General features: G+C 34.6%; 1 protein-coding gene across 3 annotated transcripts in view; it reads right to left on the reverse strand.

Annotated features, from left to right (window-relative positions):
* LOC113740277 (uncharacterized) overlaps positions 1-19,088 on the reverse strand; it is a 28,962-nt gene extending 9,874 nt beyond the window's left edge. For 2 of the 3 annotated variants that reach the window (XR_011813214.1, XM_072046272.1), the window contains exons 1-10: positions 18,819-19,088; positions 18,647-18,716; positions 16,687-16,729; positions 14,579-14,656; positions 14,366-14,450; positions 14,149-14,231; positions 2,618-2,675; positions 2,417-2,527; positions 2,220-2,277; positions 422-518 (exon numbers count right to left, since the gene is read on the reverse strand). Coding sequence is in view for 2 of the 3 variants with exons in the window: in XM_072046272.1 (XP_071902373.1) it covers positions 422-518; positions 2,220-2,277; positions 2,417-2,527; positions 2,618-2,675; positions 14,149-14,231; positions 14,366-14,450; positions 14,579-14,656; positions 16,687-16,729; positions 18,647-18,716; positions 18,819-19,005 (870 nt within the window). In the remaining variant the exon portion in view is untranslated. The remainder of the gene's footprint in view (positions 1-421; positions 519-2,219; positions 2,278-2,416; positions 2,528-2,617; positions 2,676-14,148; positions 14,232-14,365; positions 14,451-14,578; positions 14,657-16,686; positions 16,730-18,646; positions 18,717-18,818) is intronic. The other variant, XM_027267841.2, reaches the window with a different exon arrangement.
* Positions 19,089-27,871: the final 8,783 nt, after the last annotated feature.

Here is a 27,871-nt window from a genome sequence, read left to right on the forward strand (position 1 = left end):
TAAACATATATTTCCTACTTAAAAGAGCAACACCTTTAACTTTCCACATTGGTGCAGTCGGTCCTTCGTAACATCTTTATATCAAATTCCACCACCTTTTTTGGTATCACCAAAAACAAGGACATCCACCAACAGAAACAAGGTGGTTCTTAGCAACCAAAATCCGCAGACAAAAAGAAAAACATGATAAACCCAATAGAATATCAATGGAATGCAAAATCAATGACAAAGTTTCACTTTCTGAAAATGCTACAATCTCATTAAGGGTTTTGACAAGCAATTCGTCAACCAATCATTATTTTTAGCACTCCAGACATTAAATCGATCAGCACAATTCAGTGGAAACAAGTTGGTAATCAAAAGAACATGAAAAGCTAAGCTGTTATAGCAACATTAGCCCTTAGAGAACTTATCCAATTACCATTGACTCCTTAGAGTAGTACAAAATCCGTGGCAAACCTAGAATTGACGTCGCCAACCAATCAGTAATTGCATCAACAGAGAGTTGTCCACCATACCTACCAAAATAGCCAATATAATAAACAAAATATTCGTGACACCAAACAAGAAGGGTATAGCACACTCCAAGCCATTTGAAAATGTTTATGTTTCCTGTTTTCCACTTTAACGCAGAGAGAGAGAGAACAACAGTGTTTGTTCGAACAGTTTGAGGTTTGTGCAATTGAAGCCTGTTTTCAGCTAGACTGTTCAAAACATAGAACCTCTTGCCACGAACATGGTCCCGTCCCCCATCCACAGCCCCCTTTCAAAAAGTAAGGTTATTGGTAAAGTTTTGGAAAATAGGAAGTACACGATTGAGCATAGCTTGGCAATGGAGGAGATGCTAGTCTTACTCAGATGCCTTATTCAAATAGGGCGTATTCACAAGGGCCAGAGTAGCATCCCTCTTTAATTTAAAGAATTAGAGCTAGTGGATGCAGGGCATCTATATTTCTCCGGCTGGAAGGAATTAACTTGCAAAATAAGTCAGTTTTTCCTTACCCATCTTGTTGATGCTTAAATTGTGGGGAAATTATCAGTATCATCATCATTTATATGATAATTCTTTTTGATAATTCTAGGTGTAACGGGTTGATTTCGTGGCTTTGGGGATTGATTTGTTGAATTTCAAGATAATTCTTGTCTGAACAAGAGGTTAGTTTTGTGAAAGAAAATAAGGGGGTGTTGGTCATTATAAAAGATTACAGAAATTATTGCAAAAAACTAAGAAACGAGTTTCCTCTAAGTAATACAGTACGTTTTATCAGAACTTATGCAACATGACTGTATGGTAACATTTATGTTTCTTGTTTCTCTGTTTCTGTTCAACGAATTGCACAGAGGGTAATTGAAAACGGTGTTTGGTAGGAGCTTTCTTGCTTTAATAAGCGTTCAAATTCCACTAGACTGCAATAGTTTCTCTCTCTCTCCCTCCCCCCCTAATATATCCTTCTCCTTTAACTCTTCTATTCTCCGTCTTTTCTCAAGTTCTTCCTCCCCAGACCTCTCTTTCCCATCCTTTCATCCCCCTCTCTCTTTCTCTGCTCTCCCTTTCTTGCCTTTCACTTACCAATATCCCTCTCTTCGCTATTCCCTTTTCCAGTATATAAACACCTCACCACTTCACTTATCCTCTCCAGTTGCAGCTAACATCCGCAATCCCCATCCTCTGATCCACAATACCTTCTTCCTCCCTTTTGCTGACACCATCTTCAACAGCAGCCCCCAAATCCTCCTCCTCTTAGCAGCTGCCTTGCTGAAACCACAACCCTGGACTCGATCTCCTGCCCTCAATCCCAATCATACTCCAAACACTTCATCTCTCCTATCCCCTTCTTTTAGAGCTTTAGTTATTTTTCAAAATGTAGGCTTTTATCTTCCAATTGTCTGTTAACAGATGAGTATAATCAAATTTAGTTACAGCATACTTTCTTGGTTATTAGGGTAAAGGACTACTGTATTTGTTCTTAGTTAATGCTAAATTTTTTAAAATAGAAGAACAAGTGTTTCATTCGACGTAGCGAAAAAGATACCAAGACACATAGAAGTTATCAAAGAGCCCTGCAGTTAACAAAAATGCTATGACAAACAGTTCTCAAAACTGCTACACAAACAAAAAAGAGCAATGGGCTACAAAAAACTTTAACAACTTATGAAATGACATTTCAGAAGCCTGTGGGTCAAAGCATTCTATCCAATTCAGTCATCACAAAACTCACCTATGAAGACAACGGGAACTGCTGCAGCCAGGGGGAAAGGCCAGAAGTGTGGGAAGACCTGTATCCATGCCAAATAAGTCAGCAGGAACACAGAAAACAAGAATATGAACATAAGAGTGCTAAATGGAGAACAACATTTAAACATGTTTAGCATATTTTTACAATATATGAATAAATAAATTTTGCAGAATGCTGACCATTTTTAAAGAAAGGATGTCCACTTGGCTTTTTCTCAGCTAAGTATGCAGCAAGACGGACATCACCAAGTTCGACCATTCCGGAATTTGCAACCCCATCAAGCAAAGTAACTGCAGTGGTCAAGAAGTAAGATTGCACCTCACAATGAAACGGTACCATCTATACAGACATTTATAACAGACAGCGATGCAATGATCTACCAATGTGTTTCCAGTTGTTAGAAAAATTCGCACAGCGGTTGCTCCCAAATGAGAAAACCTGATATGAAATTTCAAGAAGCAAATAGGGCAAATCAAAAAGGATCAGTAAAATGTGCAGACGTATCTTCCAATAAAAAATAAATGTAAATCCACAACATAATGACCTCGGTACAAAGGTATTATTTCAACTTCTACAACAAAAAATCACTTGCAAGCCTGATAATTGAAAGGCTCAAAATATTGGTTAGGGGATAGCATTTTTATGCATTGTTTGAAAAGGAACTCCTGATGACTAATCATCAGTAGAAAGGATGTCAAATGGAACTTATATTTATCACTCTCTGTTTAACTGATAAGAGATCAATATCTTCAGTAACATCCCAAGACATAAAAAAACTGTTACGATCTCCATTCTTCTCATGCCAAGCGGAAAAAAAAAAAAAAAAACTTAGTATGACTTTCATAATCATTAGAATTCAGGCTGCTTCCAGTCCTTACCACCTACTCCAGCCCATTTCATAAAAAATTCAGATGATATCCAGCCAAGCAGTATTTCTATCTTTTCCCCCTTCTTTTTTTTTTGCAACTTTACCGTTTTCTGCTTAACCTCTGTTAGTTTTTAGAGAGACAAAATAAGGAAGACGTGTCATATTCTTCTTTTCTGTGTGTGCATTTCTAAGAAATATGTAACCGCTTCTATCATATTATCTCTTCAGATACAGATGCTTGTGTCCAGTATTGATTGCTAATAAGGATCATAGCTAAGCATGGGATTTACAGACATAAATACTTACTTTGCCGAATCAATGAATTTTCAACAATAAACCAGAAAGTGATAATTAGAATATATCAATACCCATAAGATATAGCATGATAAAACATTTGAGACCTGTGGTGATACAAATTTGATACTATGCATAGATGCACCAGATAAAGGGTGATCTCATGAAATGCGAAGACTGTCCGTGGTTCAAGCTCTTGTAGCATCAGAATACTGTTTAAAACAAGAAAAACAGTAGTACACCAAGGGAGATAAATCAAGGTGAGTGTCTCAAGTCTATGTCTATATCTGTCGGCATGTGTAAGAGAGAGAAACTAAAATCTTTCAAAAGAAAACATAAAGTGCTTCGAATCAATTACCAGACCGCCTAAAATGAAACTTAGAAAATCTATTTTTTATCAAAGTAGAAGTTAATTTAGAATTCTCTGTAATTTCAATAGTCATCAAAGTCCATTCAGTTTTAAATCAGGAACACACTGATGAAGAAAATAGTTTTTCTTATAACATAGAAAATTGTTTCATCATTATACAAAGAAACTATAAAACAAATTCATAAACTTTAACACAAATCAAATAAAGTGCAGTCACTAAATAAACACCCATCGGTGATTATCATGATTCAGCAGAATGACATTTGCTTAATTTGATTGGTATTGGACATACATTCTCAGTTATTAGAGATAAACCTTTGGTTACTATATTAGCAGATGGTGGAATGCTTCCTTTTTACAGCAGCATAGACCAGAATCATATAAATCATCTCCAACCAAGTAATTCTGTTTTTGACAAGTACAGTCAGTAATTTTTTTATATCATCTTTTAGGATATAGCGTTCTCGTATTACCTTGTGTTATAAATCCAAATCCTCTAATTGTTAAAAGAAAGAGTTGGTAGGAATTAGCTGTAATTAGTCTAAGAATACAGCTATGTAATTAGTCTAAGAATACAGCTGTATATAATCTGTAATTACAGACTATACACAGCTGTACATGGCTGACCATTTAACCTAGTTACTTGTATAAATAGATCAATGAAATATATGAAAAATATGCTTTTTAGCATAATTAATAACTTGGTATCAGAGCAAGCAGTAAGTGCAAAATCGAGACTGAGAGGCTGTAGAATTTCCATTAATGGCAATAGGAGTGCTCTTTTGAACAGTTAGAGCTGAAGCCTCAAAGTGTGATTCTGCTCCCATGGCAACTTGTCTTTGTAGTTCTCTACGAACCATGGAGTAGACTTCTTCTAACCTTGGTAAAGGAGAAGTACCTAGAACACGGCTGCGAACTTGATCTAATTTATTATCAAGCCCAGCAAGAAAAATATACACTCGATCTTCGGCAATACGATTTCTATATTTTTCAATATCAGCAGCACATGTCATGTCATTGGGCCGTCGATAGTCGAGCTCCATAAATGTTGAGTTTAATTCGTTGTAATATTCTGCTATAGGCCGACCATCTTGTTGTAAATGAAAAGTCTTCTTCATTAGTTCATAAACTTCAGAGGAATCTGATACATCAAGGTAACTTCTTTTTACAGCATCCCAAACTTCCTTTGCTGTGCCGCATTGTACAAAGTGAGATATCAGATTATCACTCATTGAATTAATGAGCCAAGATTTGACAAGAGAATCTTCACCTTCCCATTCATCATAACTTGAATCATCTACTGCTGGTGCAGCTTTTTTTCCATTAATATAGCCCTTTTTTTTTTCTTCCAGCAATATGCATCTCCAAAAACTTGGACCAAACTCGATAATTAGTGCCATCCAATTTAATGTGGATGGAAGAAGCATGTCTATCCAGAATGGTATAAACTTAAGCAAGCTGAGAGAAAAAATAAAAAATTTGCTCATAATACTGTTGCTCAAAATGTTGCTGCCATAGACACTACTCCATCTTCTGCTTCTCATGTGTCTCGGGCATCTTCTCAAGAAGGTAATTTTGGTTTGTCCGTTATTTCTGCTCATCCTAGCACTTGGATTATTGATTCAGGGGCTACTGATCACATGACTAGTAACTCTTCTATCATTGACTCTCTTACATCTCCACCTGTGAAGTCTGTACAGGTTGCTAATGGGAATTTTACGCCAATCATAGGTGCTGGAAATGTGTCTCTTTCACCAAAGTTTTCTATGTCCTCTGTTTTACTTGCACCTAAACTCTCAAATATTCTCCTCTCCATTAGTAAAATAACAAAGCATCTTAACTGTTCTGTCATTTTTCACTCTATTCATTGTGTTTTTCAGGACAATCTTACGAAGATGACGATTGGCATTGGTAAGGAGAGGGATGGTTTATATTTCTAGGAAGACAATCGAGGCATAACAATATCTACTCAAGGTTTTCAAACAAAAAGTGGGACATCAGACATAGAAAGAATAATCCTTTGGCATCTTCGACTAGGACATCCATCTTTTTCTTATTTAGAGCATATGTTTCCTAAGTTATTTTCCAATATTTCAACTTCTAGTTTAAGATGTGAACAATGTGTTTATGCAAAAAACCATCGTGTTCCTTTCAAAGTTAGTTTTAATAAAAGTGTCACTCCTTTTTCATGTGTTTATACTAATGTGTGGGGTCCTTTCTCAACTACTTCTACTTCAGGACATCAATATTTTGTATCTTTTATTGATGACTGTACTAGAGTCAGTTGGGTATATTTGATGAAAATGTTTGTCATATTATTCCTCAGTTTTATAACATGATTCTTACTCAATTCAACACTAGAATTAAGGTTTTTCATTCTGATAATGGTCGTGAATTTGTGAATCGATCTCTTGCTGATTTTATGAGACAACATGACATTCTTCATCAAACCAATTGTGTTTACACACCCCAACAGAACGGCACAGCAGAACGGAAAAATCGTCACTTTCTTGAAGTAGCACGAGCCTTATGCTTTACTATGCATGTTCCAAAACATTTTTGGGCTGAAGCTATTATGGCTACTGTTTTCCTCATTAATCGAATGCCTGCTAAGGTTATTGATTTCCAAACCCCTTTGAGAATGTTATCTAAATTTCATTCTATTCCTTCTGCTCTTAATATTTGTCCAAAGGTTTTTGGTTGTGTATGTTATGTTCATGTTCATTCTCATCATAGAGATAAACTTGATCCTCGTGCTACCAAATGCGTTTTCCTTGGCTATTCTAATTCACAAAAGGGATATAAATGTTTTCATCCTCCTACAAGAACCTACTATGTGTCTATGGATGTTCAATTTTGTGAAAATGAGTCTTATTTTTCTGGACATATGTCTGCGGTTCCTCTTTAGGGGGAGATTAAAAGTAGAGAAGAGGAAGAACAATGCCTAGGAGAAAAAAGGATATGGATCTCAGGTATAGAGAATGCAAAGGAAAATTGGGAATCCTTAGTTTTAGATGATGGTCAGGAAAATAAATTGAAACTAATAGTGAGAGACCAGCTCATCTCTTTGAGAAAGGATATTTTAGGAGAACAAAAGATATCACTGTTATGCCTCCTGATTCTTGTACCTCCCTTAATGATAGTACCTCCCTTGATGATACTACCATGCTATTGAATGAATCTTCCAAGATTGACACTAAGGTATGTACTTCTTCTGAAAGTCTTGACTCATATCCTAATATTGATCAGAATAGAAGATATCCTCTTCGTGAACAAAAAGAACCTGATAGACTTGGTTTTTCAAAAGCTTCCAATGTTTCTTATCCAATTTCTGATTTTACATCCTATCACCGTTTGTCTAAGGCTAACTTGACATTTGCTCTTCAGTTGTCTTCTGTATATGTTCCTAGTCATTGTCAGGAAGCCCTTGATGATCCTAAGTGGAAAGATGCAATGGTAGAAGAAATGATGGCTCTCCAAAAGAATTCTACTTGGAAAATGGTTGAGTTACCAATGGGAAAGAAGACCGTAGGGTGTCAATGGGTATTCAATGTCAAATACAAGACTGATGAGACAGTTGAAAGATACAAAGCTAGACTGGTTGCAAAAGGCTACACTCAAACCTATGGTATTGACTATCAAGAGACATTTGCACTGGTTGCCAAGATGAACACTGTTCGTGTCATATTGTCACTTGCAGTTAATTTAGACTGGCCTCTACGACAATTTGATGTGAAGAATGCCTTTCTTCATAGTGAGTTGACTGAGGAAGTTTTCATGGATCCTCCTCAGGGGTTTACACTAGAAGAAGGAAAGGCGTGCAGACTGAATAAGGCATTGTATGGATTAAAACAATCACCAAGGGCATGGTTTGGAAGATTGAGTCATGCCATGGAGTATGGATTCAAGCAAGCTTCAACAGATCATGCATTGTTCTATAAACATAACTACAATGATATTACCGTGCTTCTTGTCTATGTTGATGATATGATTGTAACAGATAATAACAAAGAAGAAATTGAGAACCTTCGAAGCTACTTGGCCAAAGAATTTGAGATTAAAGATTTGGGGACTCTTAAATATTTTCTTGGCATTGAAGTATCACGGTCTAAGCAAGGACTCTTCCTTTCCCAAAGGAAGTATACATTGGAACTCCTAACTGAAACTGGTATGTCTGCTTGTGAGCCAATAGATACTCCGATTGAAGTGAATCATGGCCTAGCCTTCTTTTCTGATCAGATTCCAACAAACAAGGAAAGATAACAAAGGATCGTGAGTAGACTAATCTATTTAACTCATACCAGGCCAGATTTAGCATATGCAGTCAGTGTTGTTAGCCAGTTTATGCACAATCCAAGTGATCAACACATGAATGCTGTTAATCGAATCTTGGCTTACTGGAAATCAGCTCCAGGAAAAGGTGTCTTATTCTCCAAAACACGAACATTTTGATGTTGTTGGATATACAGACTCTGATTTTGCTGGTAGCAAGTTGGATAGAAAATCAACTTCTGGATATTTGGCATTTGTTGGAGGCAACTTGGTGTCTTGGAAAAGTAAAAAACAGAACGTGGTTTCATTATCTAGTGCAGAGGCTGAATATCGAGCTATGCATCATGCTATCACAGAACTCTCTTGGCTGAAAATTCTCTTAAAGGAGATTGGGTTTGGTCCAAAAGGTCCTATGGCATTATTTTGTGATAATATGGCAGCCATTAAGATTGCAAATAATCCTGTTCAACATGATCGGACAAAGCGTGTTGAAATTGATAGGAACTACATCAAAGATAATCTTGATTCCGGGACAATTGAAATTCCCTATACTAGAAGTTCAGATCAGTTGGCTAATATTATGACTCATGTTGCTACTAGTAGCTTATTCAATGCATCTCTATCCAAGTTGGGCATTTGTGATATCTATGCCCCAACTTGAGGGGGAGAGTTGGTAGGAATTAGCTGTAATTAGTTCAAGACTACAGCTATGTAATTAGTCTAAGATAGCTGCTGTAATTAGTCTAAGAATACAGCTGTATATAGTCAGTTGGTAGGAATTAGCTGTAATTAGTCTAAGAATACAGCTATGTAATTAGTCTAAGATAGCTGCTGTAATTAGTCTAAGAACACAGCTATTAGTCTAAGATAGCTGCTGTAATTAGTCTAAGAATACAGCTGTATATAGTCTGTAATTACAGACTATATACAACTGTACATGGCTGACCATTTAACCTAGTTACCTGTATAAATAGATCAATGAAATATATGAAAAATAGACTTTCAACATAATAAATAACTTGGTATCAGAGCTTTGGGGTTTTTCCTTGCTCTCCTCTTCTCTGAAAATTCCAGCCATTCTTTCAATAGCCCACACTGCTGAAATTTCTTCTCTAAAACACTAAATACATCACAATATGTCAACCAAACCTGATGTTGAATCTCCTAACAGCAAGAATCTCTCCACTCTAACCATACAAGATGCTTCTTCTTCCATCCACATTAAATTGGATGGCATTAATTATCGCGTTTGGTCCAAGATATTGGAGATGCATATTGCTGGAAGGAAAAAAATGGGCTATATTAATGGAAAAAAGGCTGCACCAGCAGTAGATGATTCAAGTTATGATGAATGGGAAGCTGAAGATTCTCTTGTCAAATCTTGGCTTATTAGTTTAATGAGTGATAATCTGATATCTCACTTTGTACAATGCGGCACAGCAAAGGAAGTTTGGGATGCTGTAAAAAGAAGTTACCTTGATGTATCAGATTCCTCTGAAGTTTATGAACTAATGAAGAAGACTTTTTATTTACAACAAGATGGTCGGCCTATAGCAGAATATTACAACGAATTAAACTCAACATTTATGGAGCTCGACTATCGACGGCCCAATGACATGACATGTGCTGCTGATATTGAAAAATATAGAAATCGTATTGCCGAAGATCGAGTGTATATTTTTCTTGCTGGGCTTGATAATAAATTAGATCAAGTTCGCAGCCGTGTTCTAGGTACTTCTCCTTTACCAAGGTTAGAAGAAGTCTACTCCATGGTTCGTAGAGAACTACAAAGACAAGTTGCCATGGGAGCAGAATCACACTTTGAGGCTTCAGCTCTAACTGTTCAAAAGAGCACTCCTATTGCCATTAATGGAAATTCTACAGCCTCTCAGTCTCGATTTTGCACCTACTGCAATAAGAATACACATACAATTGATGCTTGTTGGAAGAAGCATGGCTATCCAGAATGGTATAAACTTAAGCAAGCTGAGAGAAAAAATAAAAAATTTGTTCATAATACTGTTGCTCAAAATGTTGCTGCCATAGACACAACTCCATCTTCTGTTTCTCATGTGTCTCGGGCATCTTCTCAAGAAGGTATTTTTGGTTTGTCTGTTATTTCTGCTCATCCTAGCACTTGGATTATTGATTCAGGGGCTACTGATCACATGACTAGTAACTCTTCTATCATTGACTCTCTTGCATCTCCACCTGTGAAGTCTGTACAGGTTGCTAATGGAAATTTTACGCCAATCATAGGCGCTGGAAATGTGTCTCTTTCACCAAAGTTTTCTATGTCCTCTGTTTTACTTGCACCTAAACTCTCAAATAATCTCCTCTCCATTAGTAAAATAACAAAGCATCTTAACTGTTCTGTCATTTTTGACTCTACTCATTGTGTTTTTCAGGACAATCTTACGAAGATGACGATTGGCATTGTTAAGGAGAGGGATGGTTTATATTATTGGGAAGACAATCGAGGCATAACAATATCTACTCGAGGTTTTCAAACAAAAAGTGGGACATCAGACATAGAATAATCCTTTGGCATCGTCGACTAGGACATCCATCTTTTTCTTATTTAGAGCATATGTTTCCTAAGTTATTTTCCAATATTTCAACTTCTAGCTTAAGATGTGAACAATGTGTTTATGCAAAAAACCATCGTGTTCCTTTCAAAGTTAGTTTTAATAAAAGTGTCACTCCTTTTTCATGTGTTTATACTGATGTGTGGGGTCCTTTCTCAACTACTTCTACTTCAGGACATCAATATTTTGTATCTTTTATTGATGACTGTACTAGAGTCAGTTGGGTATATTTGATGAAATCTAAGAGTGATGTTTGTCATATTATTCCTCAGTTTTATAACATGATTCTTACTCAATTCAACACTAGAATTAAAGTTTTTCATTCTGATAATGGTCGTGAATTTGTGAATCGATCTCTTGCTGATTTTATGATACAACATGGCATTCTTCATCAAACCACTTGTGTTTACACACCCCAGCAGAATGGCACAGCAGAACGGAAAAATCGTCACTTTCTTGAAGTAGCACGAGCCTTATGTTTTACTATGCATGTTCCAAAACATTTTTGGGCTGAAGCTATTATGGCTGCTGTTTTCCTCATTAATCGAATGCCCGCTAAGGTTATTGATTTCCAAACTCCTTTGAGAATGTTATCTAAATTTCATTCTATTCCTTCTGCTCTTAATATTTGTCCAAAGGTTTTTGGTTGTGTATGTTATGTTCATGTTCATTCCCATCATAGAGATAAACTTGATCCTCGTGCTATCAAATGTGTTTTCCTTGGCTATTCTAATTCACAAAAGGGATATAAATGTTTTCATCCTCCTACAAGAACCTACTATGTGTCTATGGATGTTCAATTTTGTGAAAATGAGTCTTATTTTTCTGGACATATATCTGCGGTTCCTCTTCAGGGGGAGATTAAAAGTAGAGAAGAGGAAAAACAATGGCTAGAAGAAAAAAGGATATGGATCTCAGGTATAGAAAATGCAAAGGAAAATGGGGAATCCTTAGTTTTAGATGATGGTCAGGAAAATAAAATTGAAACTAATAGTGAGAGACCAGCTCATCTCTTTGAGAAAGGATATTCTAGGAGGAAAAAAGATATCTCTGTTATGCCTTCTGATTCTTGTACCTCCCTTGATGATACTACCATGCTATTGAATGAATCTTCCAAGATTGACAGTAAGGTATGTACTTCTTCTGAAAGTCTTGACCCATATCCTAATATTGATCAGAATAGAAGATATCCTCTTCGTGAACGAAAAGAACCTGATAGACTTGGTTTTTCAAAAGCTTCCAATGTTTCTTATCCAATTTCTGATTTTATATCCTATCACCGTTTGTCTAAGGCTAACTTGACATTTGCTCTTCAGTTGTCTTCTGTATATGTTCCTAGTCATTTTCAGGAAGCCCTTGATGATCCTAAATGGAAAGATGCAATGGTAGAAGAAATGATGGCTCTCCAAAAGAATTCTACTTGGGAAATGGTTGAGTTACCAATGGGAAAGAAGACCGTAGGGTGTAAATGGGTATTCAATGTCAAATACAAGTCTAATGGGACAGTTGAAAGATACAAAGCTAGACTGGTTGCAAAAGGCTACACTCAAACCTATGGTATTGACTATCAAGAGACATTTGCACCGGTTGCCAAGATGAACACTGTTCGTGTCATATTGTCACTTGCAGTTAATTTAGACTGGCCTCTACGACAATTTGATGTGAAGAATGCCTTTCTTCATGGTGAGTTGACTGAGGAAGTTTTCATGGATCCTCCTCAGGGGTTTACACTAGAAGAAGGAAAGGTGTGCAGACTAAAAAAGGCATTGTATGGATTAAAACAATCACCAAGGGCATGGTTTGGAAGATTGACTCATGCCATGGAGGAGTATGGATTCAAGCAAGCTTCAGCAGATCATACGCTATTCTATAAACGTAACTACAATGATATTACCGTGCTTCTTGTCTATGTTGATGATATGATTGTAACAGGTAATAACAAAGAAGAAATTGAGAACCTTCGAAGCTACTTAGCCAAAGAATTTGAGATTAAAGATTTGGGGACTCTTAAATATTTTCTTGGCATTGAAGTATCACGGTCCAAGCAAGGACTCTTCCTTTCCCAGAGGAAGTATACATTGGAACTCCTAGCTGAAACTGGTATGTCTGCTTGTGAGCCGATAGATACTCCGATTGAAGTGAATCATGGCCTAGCCTTCTTTTCTGATCAGATTCCAACAAACAAGGAAAGATATCAAAGGATCGTGGGTAGACTAATCTATTTAACTCATACCAGGCCAGATTTAGCATATGCAGTCAGTGTTGTTAGCCAGTTTATGCACAATCCAAGTGATCAACACATGAATGTTGTTAATCGAATCTTGGCTTACTTGAAATCAGCTCCAGGAAAAGGTGTCTTATTCTCCAAACACGAACATTTTGATGTGGTTGGATATACAGACTCTGATTTTGCTGGTAGCAAGTTGGATAGAAAATCAACTTCTGGATATTTGGCTTTTGTTGGAGGCAACTTGGTGTCTTGGAAAAGTAAAAAACAGAACGTGGTTTCATTATCTAGTGCAGAGGCTGAATATCGAGCTATGCATCATGCTATCACAGAACTCTCTTGGCTAAAAATTCTCTTAAAGGAGATTGGGTTTGGTCCAAAAGATTCTATGGTATTATTTTGTGATAATATGGCAGCCATTAAGATTGCAAATAATCCTGTTCAACATGATCGGACAAAGCATGTTGAAATTGATAGGAACTACATCAAAGATAATCTTGATTCCAGGACAATTGAAATTCCCTATACTAGAAGTTCAGATCAGTTGGCTGATATTATGACTCATGCTGTTACTAGTAGCTTATTCAATGCATCTCTATCCAAGTTGGGCATTTGTGATATCTATGCCCCAACTTGAGGGGGAGAGTTGGTAGGAATTAGCTGTAATTAGTCTAAGAATACAGCTATGTAATTAGTCTAAGATAGCTGCTGTAATTAGTCTAAGAACACAGCTATTAGTCTAAGATAGCTGCTGTAATTAGTCTAAGAACACAGCTGTATATAGTCTGTAATTACAGACTATATACAGCTGTACATGGCTGACCATTTAACCTAGTTACCTGTATAAATAGATCAATGAAATATATGAAAAATAGACTTTCAGCATAATAAATAACTTAGTCTGTAGCTGTAATTAGTCTAAGAATACGGCTATATATAGTCTGTAATTACAGACTATATACAGCTGTACATGGCTGACCATTTAACCTAGTTACTTGTATAAATAAATCAATGAAATATATGAAAAATATACTTTTTAGCATAATTAATAACTGGAAGTTCTGCTGAAATTTGAGTTAGCTGTATAACACAAAAGTGAGCATATCTTCTTAAACGGCAGCTACAATCTCGAGTGAATGCTCAATATCTCTTCAACGTTAGTTACTGTCTAAGACTGTCTAGTGGAAACATATTTGGCTATATTCTTCCCTAGTGTTTGCCAGCTTGTGTTCCATCCATCAATCACATTTAGTCATGACATAGAATGGCAACATGTTAAAAAGTAAAGATACCTGGATGAGCCATGCTTTTGTGCTATCGAACTGGGACAGAAAATTTTCAGAGTTAATGACATTGAAAGTATGCTCAGCAAGATCTGAGATTAAGAGAATAGATCACATTAGATGCATCATAGCAAAATAAATAAGGAGGTTAAGGCTTTGACATTCTCACTGGGGGAGGTAAAAGGGAAATAAAGAACAGGAGATACAATAGAATAGCTTCACAAACCAAAAGAATTGGGCTCCATCAATGGACTTTTAATTTCAGAAACAGTAGCCCCAGCATACTGCTCAGTGGCCTGGTTAATCACATGCTGCAAAGACAGAAACATTACCTGATCAATCAAAATATAGACAAAAAACATGACAAAGGAATAGAGAATGCATTAAACTTAAGCACTAAAGAAGATCTCTAACATGGAGTTGAGAGCTATAGACTCACAGATTGTTCATCAATCCCAAAATTGTCATAATCTCTCTTCCATAACTCATTCGTCAGCAGCTCAAAAGCATATTGCACCTGCAAAACAAACACTAAATAAGAGAACTGCTACTGAATGGAAAAAGGAATAAACCAGTGATCAACTATGATGCTTCCAGCTCTCCCAAGTTTGTCTTAGGCTTTAGTAAGCATTTAGTGACATGATTTTCCAGATAAACACAGGGTCAGCATCATTTTTGGACCACATTCATCCAAGGTAATGTGGTTTATACAGAGTTAAGAAACAAGTTATCAAGCAAATCCATATCCAAAAGTTCATACCATACTTGAACAATGAATTTACAATGGTAAAGAAATAAACAGATTACTGGATTATCCAAAAGCTTTCATGGCTTTTGGGATATGTATAACCTTGGGAGCAAAATTCAAAGTCATGGACAAGGACATATATGCCAACATTCCACATTGTATAATCCACACTTGTGATATGTGGAGTTTTCCAAACATTCTGAAGAGGCTCTGTAAAGCACATCAATGCCCAAACTACTAAAATGATGTAATGAGATTCTAAAACCTATGTAGATTAAATATACGTACAAGAAAAATTATGAATCTGCTAAATTTGAAAACATTAATATTCCAAATGTAAAATTATTAAGGATCTTTCTCAAAAGCTAACAAATCAGTACCCTCTTCTTAAACAATGGGGTGCCCCTGGGTAGGGGCCCAATCGAGCCGAGTCGAGTCAAGCTTTGGCCCAATCGAGCCGAGCCTCTAGTTAATTTTATGAAGCTTGAACTCGAGCTCGAGCTCAAAATGTCAAGCTCGAGCTCGACTCAAATTTGAGTCAAGCTAAAAAAAATAAATATTTTGTTTTTAAAAATGAATAAAATAATAATTTTTAACAAATAATAAATATTAGGGATATATATGTAATTTTACTATTAAAATAAAAAATTAAAAAAAAATATATATATATATATATAATTAAGCTCGCGAGCGAGCTTAATGTTTTTGAGTTCGAGCTCAACTTGATTAGCTCAAGGGGAGGGGGACACTTTAAAAAATTTATCCAAAAACTTAAAACTGCATATGAACTACTATAAAAGAGGCCCCCAAAAAGAAAATAAAGGAACTAACTCCAAAATTTTCTTCCCAAAGAAAAGCTCTATCTTCCATTGTCAAAAGGGGCAAAGAAACTCCTCTATACAAAAGTGGAACCTTTGAAGGTAAAAGCCAAAAACTCTTCTGGTCTGCTTGGTTAGGCAGAAAATTTATTCTATTAACTTAGCAACTTGCAATCTGCAAACGCTAAACTAGACATAAGGATCTACTATTTTGTGGTCTTCTTTTTCTCTCCATTTTTCCTCGTGAAACCAAAACCCCTCTATCATGCTTCTCCCAATTTACTCTCAATTCTCATAGTAATCTCATCCTTCCTATAGTTCCTCCTCACTAGCTTAAGACTCCATAAATGTACCAAGAAGGATTAATTTGGTGGGTGCACCTAAACTAATTCTCTCACATGAGCTATTCTGAGATTGGCGTCAACAGCTCCTACTTTATTTCCTCAATTCTTAGTTGAACTTTTTTGCATCAAAGTGCATGGCTCGTGCCCCAAAATTTCATGGTTTTTGGTTCATAAGTCATCTTGAACTGACTTGGATGATTGCCTGGAATCACCAAGTACAATTAGATGCAGAGTCTGGTGTTATCAGTATATGTGGGGTGCATTATCAGTGCAGTAAGCTCAGTTCCAGTAAAGACTATGCCAAATCAACTCAGACTCAGCCAACTCTTTGAACCCTGCTTTAAAGACCACAAATTTATTATTATGAGAGAGAGAGAGAGATGAAAGACGCATGACAATTTTTTCACATTATCCTTTCCTAGTTTATGGCTTTCTTTTTAGTCCCCATGTGTGTGCACTGCAGTAATTCTCGAACCTCATCTCCATATGCATAGGCACCTCCCCAGAATACTTCAAAGAAAGAAACCAAGATGTGACATGTTTTTTGCTAGAATGCTGAAACATAAGGCCAAAATATACAGATATAATAAATTTACATATCAGGTCAAAGTTTAAGTAGTGAAGGCAAATAACATACCTTAACAGCATCGAACACAGAAGGAACTGGAACACTTGAATCCCTAAAAATAACATTATAATTAGGTTACATATGATTTTCAATTCAGCACTAGAATTTAAGATCTAAGCAACTAGAATCTTAAACTATAAGCTATAGAAGCACAATAGAGCAGAGGAAACATCTTAAATCAAATTCAGGATTCATATAATTCAAAGAACGGTGCACAATGGTTGGATTAACAAACTTCGATATGACTATCTACGTGGAACCCTGCTGGTGCCTCATAGTGTTTTGAAGTATACAGCATCAGATGGTGAACAAGATTAGGGGTAAAAGAGCTACTTTATCCACATAATCTGTGCAAAAATACATACATGTCCCCCAGTCAGAACCCAGAAAATGCAATTTTCTAAAATGACTACATAAAAATATGATTTTGTTCAGTTTAGCTTCAATATATGCGAAACATTTTCATATATGACGATTTTGGGGCTGCGAAAAGAACAATATTTAACTCAAATTTTGTACATAAACAAAGTAAGCTCCAATGGAAGAAAAGAATAAGATGCATATAAGAATTTAGAGCTCTATGTTGAACGAACAAAGAATCCATAGGAGGAAAACAATGGCTAGAAGCAAAAAAGACAGGAAACAAATAAATCAACGAGAGGGAAACAGGACTGAAGAATAAGAGGACAGCACTAAGTTAGTACAGAGGGTACAAGAACAAGATCATAATGCAGACACTGAATGCTTCAAACAAATGTCAATCTTATAAATCAAAACCAGTAAGGTGAAAGAGAAAACAATGGCTGTTTCTGATCAGTGAGAAAAGGATGACTCAGAAGCTAGCTATATTTTAAGTTAAAGAAGATAACTTCATGATAGAAAAGAGACATCACCATTGAGATATGCGACATTGATTCAAGAAGTAGCACAAATAAAGGTAAAACTACAGCAATTGTGCTACAATAGAAAAAATCAACTCAAAAAAGAAGAATATAGAACTAAATCATCATGACTTTTTCATGCTAACAAAAGTTAATTAAGGATTTATCGATATTACAACTGTTGGAAAAGCGAAGGTCGGGATTACAACATTTGACAATGTGGATACTGAATTAAAAACAAAATGAGACAAGATTTGGCACTAAGAAAATTTATGTTCAGCATTATGGCATTGCCTCATATTAAGTATATGTGACAATCAGGAATTTTGTATCCCAGTATCAAAGCATTCGATGTTTTTTTTTTGAGCTGTCTCTTGAAATGCTGTTACCCATAAGTATCAACAATTCGCTACAAGACCCAATTTTTTTTAGAAAAAAAAATTTAACCCGATTTGTTTTAGAAAACTTCGTGCCACAACCATCTCCTTTTTATAGGTTGTACTTTCTGGTAAGAAAGAATGCAAATCCACCTAACATATATCCTAATTGAAAATGAGAAAGTTCAGTCATGTGACAACACCTTAATACCAGAAAACAATATTGAAAAAAAAAAAAGGCTGAAATCTATTTGCAATGTTGAAACTTTGAGAATATTACAGAAGATAAATTAATGTAACCCATATAATAGTTCAAAAGCATTGTGAGCTGTATTTTACCCAAAAAATGACTGTACCTTCTACTATACAAAACCTGCAAATTTTAAATGAAAAGCGTTCAATTAATCATTTGATTCCAACTCAAAAAATTATATTGTATAAATCTTAAGTTTTGCCAGTTTGGTATTCTTTCTAATCCCAAATAGACTGACTAAAAAGAAAGGCATACATCAAGATAGATTAACACATATAAGATGTTGAATCAAACAATTTCAAAATTCTTCTGTACCAAAAAAGAAAATGACACGACTATGCTTTGAAAAAAGAAACAAGAAAAAAAACAATTTACAGCCAGATATCAACTGAGAAGTAACTAAACAGTTCCGAAAGCAAAAGGTAAACAAAAAAGAACCAACGAAAATTGGAAATTACCATGTGGAAGTGAGCTTCTCGTAAGCCTGAGTGACTTCTTCAACTGAAGCATACTTCTTAACACCCAAAACTACATTCATTTCAAGCATAATCACACTTTTCATTTTCCTCAACTGATACTCGAATTTTAAATTCATGCAAACATATATACAAAATAATAGCGGAGAATTACCATCGTAATGAGAAGGAGGAAAGGAGCCAGGGGTGACGACGAGCTGGAAAAAGAGCGCGATACCAAAGAGAATAAGAGGAATTGAATATGCTTTGAGAATTGACGGAATTGATGAGATCGAAACCGCTGCCGCTGCCGCTGCCGAGGCTGGAGGAGGAGGAGGAGGCCGCCTTGCGGTTGTCGCCATAGGAGGAACAACTGCGAATCCCTTTCTCCGAGATGCTGTCCTTTCAAGTTAGCGAAGGAGGGAGTTAAAAGGCGTGAAATACACGCCTCCTTTTCGTGCTAGCCTTTATTCAGTTTTGGGAAAAATGCACTTTTCATCCTTAATGTTTATGGTATTAACCAATTTCGTCCTTAAAATTTCATCCAAAACATATTTCATCCTAATAATTTTATGATTTTGACCAATTTGTCCCTAAAGTTTATGTAAAACACATTTCATCCTTATAGTTTCATAATTTTTTTACCAATTGAGGGCAATTAGATGATTGTTAATCAATTTGAACATAATATCATCATATGTTCCTTTAGTAATTGAACTATTAATACTTAATTCAATTGTTGATTAAATTACAGAAACAATAACAAGTGTTTTTAGATAGGAAACTATCTCTTTTCTTTTCTTTTCTTTTCTTTTTAACTTGTGATATGATATATTTGAAATAAAACAAATAGATCAAAAGATAAATAGGTGATTAAAAAACATGTATATGATACAACAAAACAAGTATTTGCTAATAAATGACAATCTAAGTCATTCCTTCTTTCACATTAATATTTTTCTCCAATTAGTTGTAATAGGATTGTTTGACATTTTTTCTCCAATTGGCTATATTTGGATTGTTTTTTTTCCATGACTTCATTTTCTTTGGATCTTCTTGTTCAATTGTGATTAAAAGAGAGTAATAGTGGCTAATATTTTCTTAGTTTTTTTGTACTAAAATAAGAAAGTGAATTAAGAAAGATTCTTTAGTTTATTGTGGATTTAATGTTCTTATTTACTAAAGGGCATTCTGTAGTCAAAATGTCAAATGATGATATTCCATTTAAATTACTTGAGAATCCATCAATTGTCCACAATTAGCCAAATTTACGAAATTATGAGGATGAAATGTGTTTTGCATGAAACTTTAGGAATGAAATTGGTTAGCACATTAAATATTAAGGATGAAAAGTGCATTTGTTTCCTTAAGTTTTTATTATTTAAAATTAGGGTTAATCATATTTTATCCCCTTAAAGAATACCACATTTCTTAGTTTACCTCCTAACCTTTAATTTTGTTCACTTAACCCCCTTTAGGACAAAATTGCCCTTGCATTATTTTGACTTTTCATTTACCTTGTTTTCCTTTCTTTTATTTTTTTTTCTCTTTCTTCTTTATTTAATTCTTTCTCTTTCTCACAAAAATCTTCACCTTAATGATTGAAATTAAAAAAGAGAAATTGCAGAGATCTATCTTCTCCTTAAATGATTAAAAAAAATTCAAATCACTTTCCTAAATTACAATTTTTTTAACCTTTTAATTCTTTTAATTTTGGGTTTTCCTCTTTCCTTTTTAGTTTCTCATTTTATTTCCAAGAAAATATCTTAAGATGAAATTGTGACCCAATTAATAATCGTCAATTGAATTTTGTGACACATGGTATCATACAAAAAATTAAAATTAGTTTTTGATATCTTTTAAACCTTCACCCAAAAATATGCAATTATAAACTCAAAACAAAAATTTTCGTTGAAAAGAAATTTCTATTGGGAATAATGAAAGAGAGAAGAAAGAGAAAAAGAAATAAAAGAAAGAAAAATAATTTCATCTTATGATATTTTCTTGAGAATAAAATGAAAAACTAGAAAGGAAAGAGAAAAATTCAAAATTAAAAGAATTGAAAGGCTAAAAAAATTGTATTTTAGGAAAGTGATTTGAATATTTTTTTAATCATTTAAGGAGAAAATAGATCTCTGCAATTCCTCTTTTTTAATTTCAATCATTAAGGTGAAAATTTTTGTGGGAAAGAGGAAGAATTAAATAAAAAAAAGAGAAAAAGAAAGGAAAGAAAGGTAAATGAAAAGTCAAAATAATGCAAGGGTAATTTTGTCCTAAAGGGGATTAAGTAAGCAAAATTAAAGGTTATGGGGTAAACTGAAAAATAGAGTATTCTTTAAGAGGATAAAATGTGATTAACCCTTAAAATTACAAAGAGTTAATCACAAGAAGTCCTTTAAGGTTTGGTATGTTTTGCAATTTATCCCCAACATTTTATTTTTTTCACTTTATCCCATCCACCTCAGTAAATAGACTATTAAAACATAATTTTTCACATTGACAGGTTAATTACACCATCCCAATAAATAGAGATTATATCCAATCTGTAAATAAAGCAATTTCACCTTACCCCCACAACAAAAAAAAAGGGCAATTGGGTAGGTTCTTATTTGTCAAGATTATTTGATTACATTGTAAACTCGTTTTTCAACTACTTTTTATTTTTTCAAACATTTTTCTATCTCACATACATCACATCATAAAAAGTACTACAGTATTTTTTTAAAACATAATTTCATATAATCTCCTATCCAAACACAATCATTCTAGTACCAAAAGGAAAAACCGTTGAATTACTAGTCTATAGGCAAAGCCATATTTCAAGCCAAATAAAAAAAGAGTGTACTGGGATTCGAGAAAAGTAACCCGTCATAAAAAAAAGTCATGAGGAAAAATAATTGACTAAAAGGAAAAACATTCTAGTACTACAGTATTTTTTCAAAACATAATTTCAAATAATCTCCTATCCAAACACAATCATTCTAGTACCCAAAGGAAAAACCGTTGAATTACTAGTCTATAGACAAAGCCATTTTTCAAGCCAAATAAAAAAAGAGCGTACTGGGGTTCGAGAAAAGTAACCCGCCATAAAAAAAAGTCGTGAGGGAAAATAATTGACTTACAGAAATTTGGCCAAATAAAACTTTGGTCATTTACAATGCTAATATTTACAAAAGCTAGCTTATAACACGAAAGCCTTTACAAGAAATTTCCCTATCAAAAAGACAAATGTGATGTCTTTTCGGTAGGGTTTATTATTTTTCCCCCTTCTTTAATGATGGGAAAGTTATGTTACATTATTAAGTTTTGAGTTACATGTATTTCAATCGTTTTTTGCAATATTTCTTATATTTATGATACAGTTAATGTGAGGACTCGTAAATTTTCTTATTTTAAACTCTTATTACGAACTCATTTAAATATTTATTTGGCCGTTTACTCTGAATATTTTATTTCAATCTTTTTAGACCTAATTACATGGAACTATGACTTATATTTTAAAATGACTTGTTTCAAAATTTAATTTTTGAAAGCTCGTTTAGTGAAATTTAATGAATACGCGTTTGGAGACAATAATCGAATCGAGAATACAATAAACTTGGAAAATTGGAGACTTATATATTAGTCTTGAAATAGGTATTTTTATGTTTAAGTACTCAAGTATTAGTTAGTTATACTATTATTATAAGAATTTTTTGAAATTTTCACTTTATCGCGCACAAATCGAAAGTACGCGTTTTCGCGTGCGCGATTAATTGAGGGGCTTAAGACCTTTATTTTGGGACTATTAAGAGGGAATAATAATAATATGAATGAAAGTGTATTAGAGGTTTAGTGCACTAGTGAAATAAACTTGAGAGAAATCGAGCACGAAACGCGCGCGCACGTGCATTATTTTAATGGACAACCTTGAGCAATTTTGGGCCACAAGTTTTAAGCTTACCCTAGAAGCTAATAACATCAGATTTCACTCCCTCTCTCTTCACTCAAACAGCCGGCCAACCAAAGGAAGAAAAACAACCAAAGTTCTTCATTTTCCTTCATCAATCCTTGTTTCAAATCTTCACCAAATCACCTCAAAATTCACATGCACTTTGCTAACCACTTGGTGATCAAGATAAGCTAGGAAAGGAGTTACCTCTCACGGTTTTTCTTCAACTTAAAGTGACCGAAATTTCTGCCTTGACCATCTAAGAAAGTAAGTGATGATCAACCTCTTAATTCTTGATTTATGGAAGTTATATTACACTCATGAGCACTTGCATTCTGATGGGTAGCTTTAAATTGTTAGAAATTTGGTGAGTGGGCTCTATGAAATCCCACAATGGCTTTGATGATCTGATTTGATGAGATTGGATGTTAATTGTGTTGATTAAGTGTTAATTTAGTAGAGTTAAGTGATAAAAGTGAAAAGGAAATCAAATGAGGGGTTGCATGTTGAGGTGACGATTCTGCCCCTGCCATTGCCGTGCACTTTGGTGTACTTTCTTGGGGTCCAATTGACTTGTTTTTTATGCAAATGTGTAATATAGGTTGTGTATGAAGTTTCCTCAAAAATTTACGTGATTTGGATGAGTGAATGTTGAGATTTCAAAAATTTCCCAAAACTGGAATTGTGTCCCGTATTACTCTGGCAGTGATTTTGTTTTGGCTATAACTCTTTGTTCCGATGTCAAAATCGAGTTCCGTTTGTGGCATTAGAAACTAGACATTTCCAGTTTTCCAACGGTGTGAAATGTATGCCCTGATTCCACCTGAGTAAACCATACCAATCATCTGAACCTGCCTATCCTGTTTTGCGTCTGTACTGGAAGCGCTGTTATGAGCTGCAACTTGATGCTCAAATATGAGCTAGTTGTGGATAGATTTTTAAAATTATTTCTTCTAAGAAATTGTAGTCATATGAATTTAGTTTTCAACGCCACCAACCACTCTCAATTCCAAGTTGAATTGAGTGAGCTATGGCCAAAATCTGAATCTGAAACTGACTCAGTGATGAAAAACCCCATTGTGGCTAGTTGGATGCCTAAATTTTGATTGGGACTTGTTGTTTCGAAATTCTTGGTGTTAACCACCTACCAAATGTATTTTGGATGTTTCTTAGATATTTCCTTCATAAATGGGCCATGTTTGAAAAGATTTCATTGGCCAAATGTTTTAGGAAAGGGCAATGGAAGTACAAGGCAACTTTGTCTTGGAAATTTGGAAATTTTAAGTGACTTTGTTAACCAACTTTTCGGATGAATTTTTGTATGAGATTTGACAAAGGAATATCCCCTATATGGTAGTGTAATACTGCTAAATTTGGTGTCATTCTGAGTTCATTTTGATGCCCAACCAAAGCCTTAAAGTCCATGTTTAAATCTGGAAAGTTCTTGTTTAATAGGGAAATTTCAGTAACTTTGAACCACCATATCTTAGTGCTCAAAACCCCGATTCATGTTCCGTTTGTTGTGTTGAAAACTTTGATTATAACTCTATTTGAGTTCCAAATTTCAGAGGATAGTTCGCATTGAATGAATTTTGCCGAATTTCCAAACTTGACTGAAAATCAACCCAAATCTGTCTTGGCATTCCAAAACAACTATTTTGAGCCAAATTTTGAATATCTTCCATTTGGAATCATGTAAAAGTGTCTTCTAGAAACTTTTAGTACTTTGGAAGTAGTTTCCAACGGTACCAAGTTTTCCAATTTTGGACCTATAGAGAGAGAGATACGATTTTTCAAAGATTGTCTATAAAATCTGAAATTTTCCAAATTTAGGAAAATTGAGTTTTTAGAACTCTTCATTTTCCTTCAATACCAGTTGACCTTTTTACACTTGTTTTCAAAGATGAAAATCAGATTTCTCTTGTGTTTTAAAACCCCACTTTTGAGTCTCGATTTACGAGTAATTAAGGCTCATTTTCATGATATCTTCTTAGATTGTACACTAGTACCATCTCCTTGATAGTTAGGGGTTTTAAGTGACTACGTGTAATAATTCATTATTAATTGTTCAGGCACTCAAGAAGACCTTCAAGAGGATCTCACGGGAGACGCCTAAACAATCGTTTGCACTTGCTCCTTGAATTACTTGGTGAGTGTCAAGTGTATGTAAACCTGATACGTACTTAATTGTTATTAGTGATTGCATATTTTGAAAATGCTGAGTCGAGTGTGTACTTTACCGCACTCGGTCTCATTTAAATGAATCATGAATGACTTGATTGAAATGAAATGAATGAATCATGAATTATTTGATTGAATTGAAATGACTGAATCATGAATGACTTGATTGAAATGAAATGAATGATTGAATGAAATGATAAATTATGCTATGGCTACATAAGTCGATTGAAGCGATGCCTCATCGACCACTGAACAATTGTAAGTACCACACCGATTCGGGTGGGAGGTACCTCTCGAGTCGTCTCAAAACCATAAAGTATTCTAAGTCTATTGGAGTGGAGTCTCATCAACCTCTGAACGATAATAAGTACCACACCGATTCAGAAGGGAGGTATCTCTCGAGTCGTTTCAGAACTATAAAATATTCTAAGTCGATTGGAGCGGAGTCTCATCGATCTCTGAATAACAGTAAGTACCACACCGATTCGGGTGGGAGGTACCTCTCGAGTCATTTCAGAACCATAAAGTATTCTAAATCGATTGGAGCGGAGTCTCATCGACCTCTGAATGATAGTAAGTACCACACCGATTTTGGTGGGAGGTACCTCTCGAGTCGTTTCAAAAACATAAATGGAATAAATGAAGAGCTACGAATTTAATTACCTACCCGGATGACGGGGTGCCGTCACAAGAAGGTATTAAATTGAATTTGGGCAAAACAATTGAAAATTAACTTCTGAGAGCTCCTGCATCCTACTCAAGTGTGTTTATTATAAATTATGAATTACTTGAATATTATAGCTTTCATTATTGTGTAAGTGCTATTGTTATTGAACTACGTGTCTTGCATATTTTTTTGGCCTCACGAGCATTCGCTCAACTAGGGGTGCAAACGAGCCGAGCTCGAGCCGAGCTTTGGCTAATCGAGCCGAGCTCGAGTTAATTTTGTGAAGCTCGAACTCGAGCTCGAGCTCGACGAGCTCAAAATATCGAGGTCGAGCTCGAGCTTAAAAAATAAAAAAATAATTATTATTATTTTATTTTTAAAAATAAAAAATAATTGTTTATTTTTAAAAATGAATAAAATAATAATTTTTTAATAAATAATAAAATATTAGGGATATATATGTAATTTTACTATTAAAATAAAAAATATATATATAATTGAGCTCGCGAGCCAACGAGCTTAATGTTTTTGAGGTCGAGCTCGAACTCGAGATCGACTTAATTAGCTCGAGCTCGACTCGAACTCGATATTGACGAGCTCGACTCGAACTTGATATTGACGAGTTCGAGTCGAGCTCGTATTCGAGCCACTCGCGATCGGCTCGCGAGCGGCTCGATTCGCGAAACACCCCTACGCTCACCCCGTTAGATTTGTTTTCCTTAACAGGAGCGGATATGGGAGGAATTATGAAAAAGTTTATTTGGTGGCCCATTTGATTAGAATTTTGAATGTATTTATTTAGACAACTTTTGAAAATTGTATATTTTGGAAAAAGTAATTGTAAGTTTGAAATTGTGATGTAAGATTGAATATTTACGTATGGAAATGATTTCGTACTTTTATTTCGATTTTCATTGTTAGCATTAGACTTTAAATTTGAATTGAAATTGTTTCGAGTTCTTGCGAGAGTTAGGCAGGCATCCCGTGAATACCCTTGGGTTCGCCCTTGGGAGAAGTGGGGGCGTCATAGTTAATTTCATCAAAAATATTTTAGCAGTTAATAACTAATATGGTTTTAGCACAAATTACCACCATTTTTTATAGTCATGCATAAATGCGCTTTTTACGTCAAGTGAAATAGTTTTGTGTTTCATCTTCCAACTGTTTTCTGTGCCTAAAATTTTGATTTGCTTCTCACTCCTTATATTCATGTTCCTCTTTTGATTTTTTTAGGCCAAATTCTCAAGCTTTTAATATACTTATTTAAAATTACAAAATCATCAAAGACAAAATATATACTCTTCGTGCATGGATTCGAGAAGTAGGATAGATCACAACAAAGAAAGGTTTACAGCATTTGATTTGAGCATTGGCATTACCGGTGAGAAACAGAAAATTGGCCATAAGACTAGTCATTGCCTACAAAAGCAAATTAGTTTCACTAAATATGAAGGTATATTTATGGGCAAAAGTTGTTCACATATTGCTTTTCTTTTGGAACTACAAATACTATTAAGTTAGGAATGTAAAGCAATAGCTAAGTTTGTTCTCCACTAATCCAAGTTAAAAGTCTAACTAGATATAAGGCTTTAATTAAATTTTTATTTTTCTCCAACTAAATTTAGAACTTCTTTATGTACACTTGCTTAGCATTAGCTACTATTGAGATCTAAGAGCAATTGTTCAGAAAATAACTAAATATGCATAGTCACTTACTTCAACTACTACTATTTAAAGTTTGGTACATTAAAACTTGCAATCCCCTATGATATCTTTTGAATAAAAAAAAATTGTTACCTTAATGGTTGTAGACTATTAGTGTGGTTCCTATGCTTTCTTAGTTGGAAAATATTTGGGTAGACTCAAATCCACGATCCCATTCATAAATCGAGTAGTCCAAAATTTGTTACATCATCAATAAGAATCCATTTACTAATTGGCATAGTTTATTTGAGAGCCTAGAAATAAAGAATAATATTCTATCCCTTTTGAATTAAGTGTACTGTGAAGTTGAAATTGATGATATATGAACTTCAACACTAATTTGAAAATTTTTATTTAACTAAATTTGTTATTGTAAATTATAATATCGATAAACTTATTTTTCAAATACTTTCTACCAATTGTAAAACTAATGTAGAAATCTTTCTCTTTGTTGCTTGTGATTAGAGAACTTTACTGAAAAAATGTAGATGCAAAGTCTAAAAATTTCACAATAAGCCCAAAGATTTAAATTGCTTATTGAAATTTTTACAAATTTGTAGAGATCTATTATGTTTTTTAGAACATTTCTCTTTTTCATGATCATCATAAAAATTTATGTTAAATGCATCAGTAATGATTATTGATCGATCAATATCATTTTGTTATCATATTCTCTATTGTCATAACTATCAATATAAATTGTTTTAAAAGGCAAAAAAAAATCGGCATACTTCTTTTATATTTT

Source organism: Coffea arabica, chromosome 4c, assembly GCF_036785885.1.
Source record: "Coffea arabica cultivar ET-39 chromosome 4c, Coffea Arabica ET-39 HiFi, whole genome shotgun sequence".
NCBI classification, from domain to species: Eukaryota; Viridiplantae; Streptophyta; class Magnoliopsida; order Gentianales; family Rubiaceae; genus Coffea; species Coffea arabica.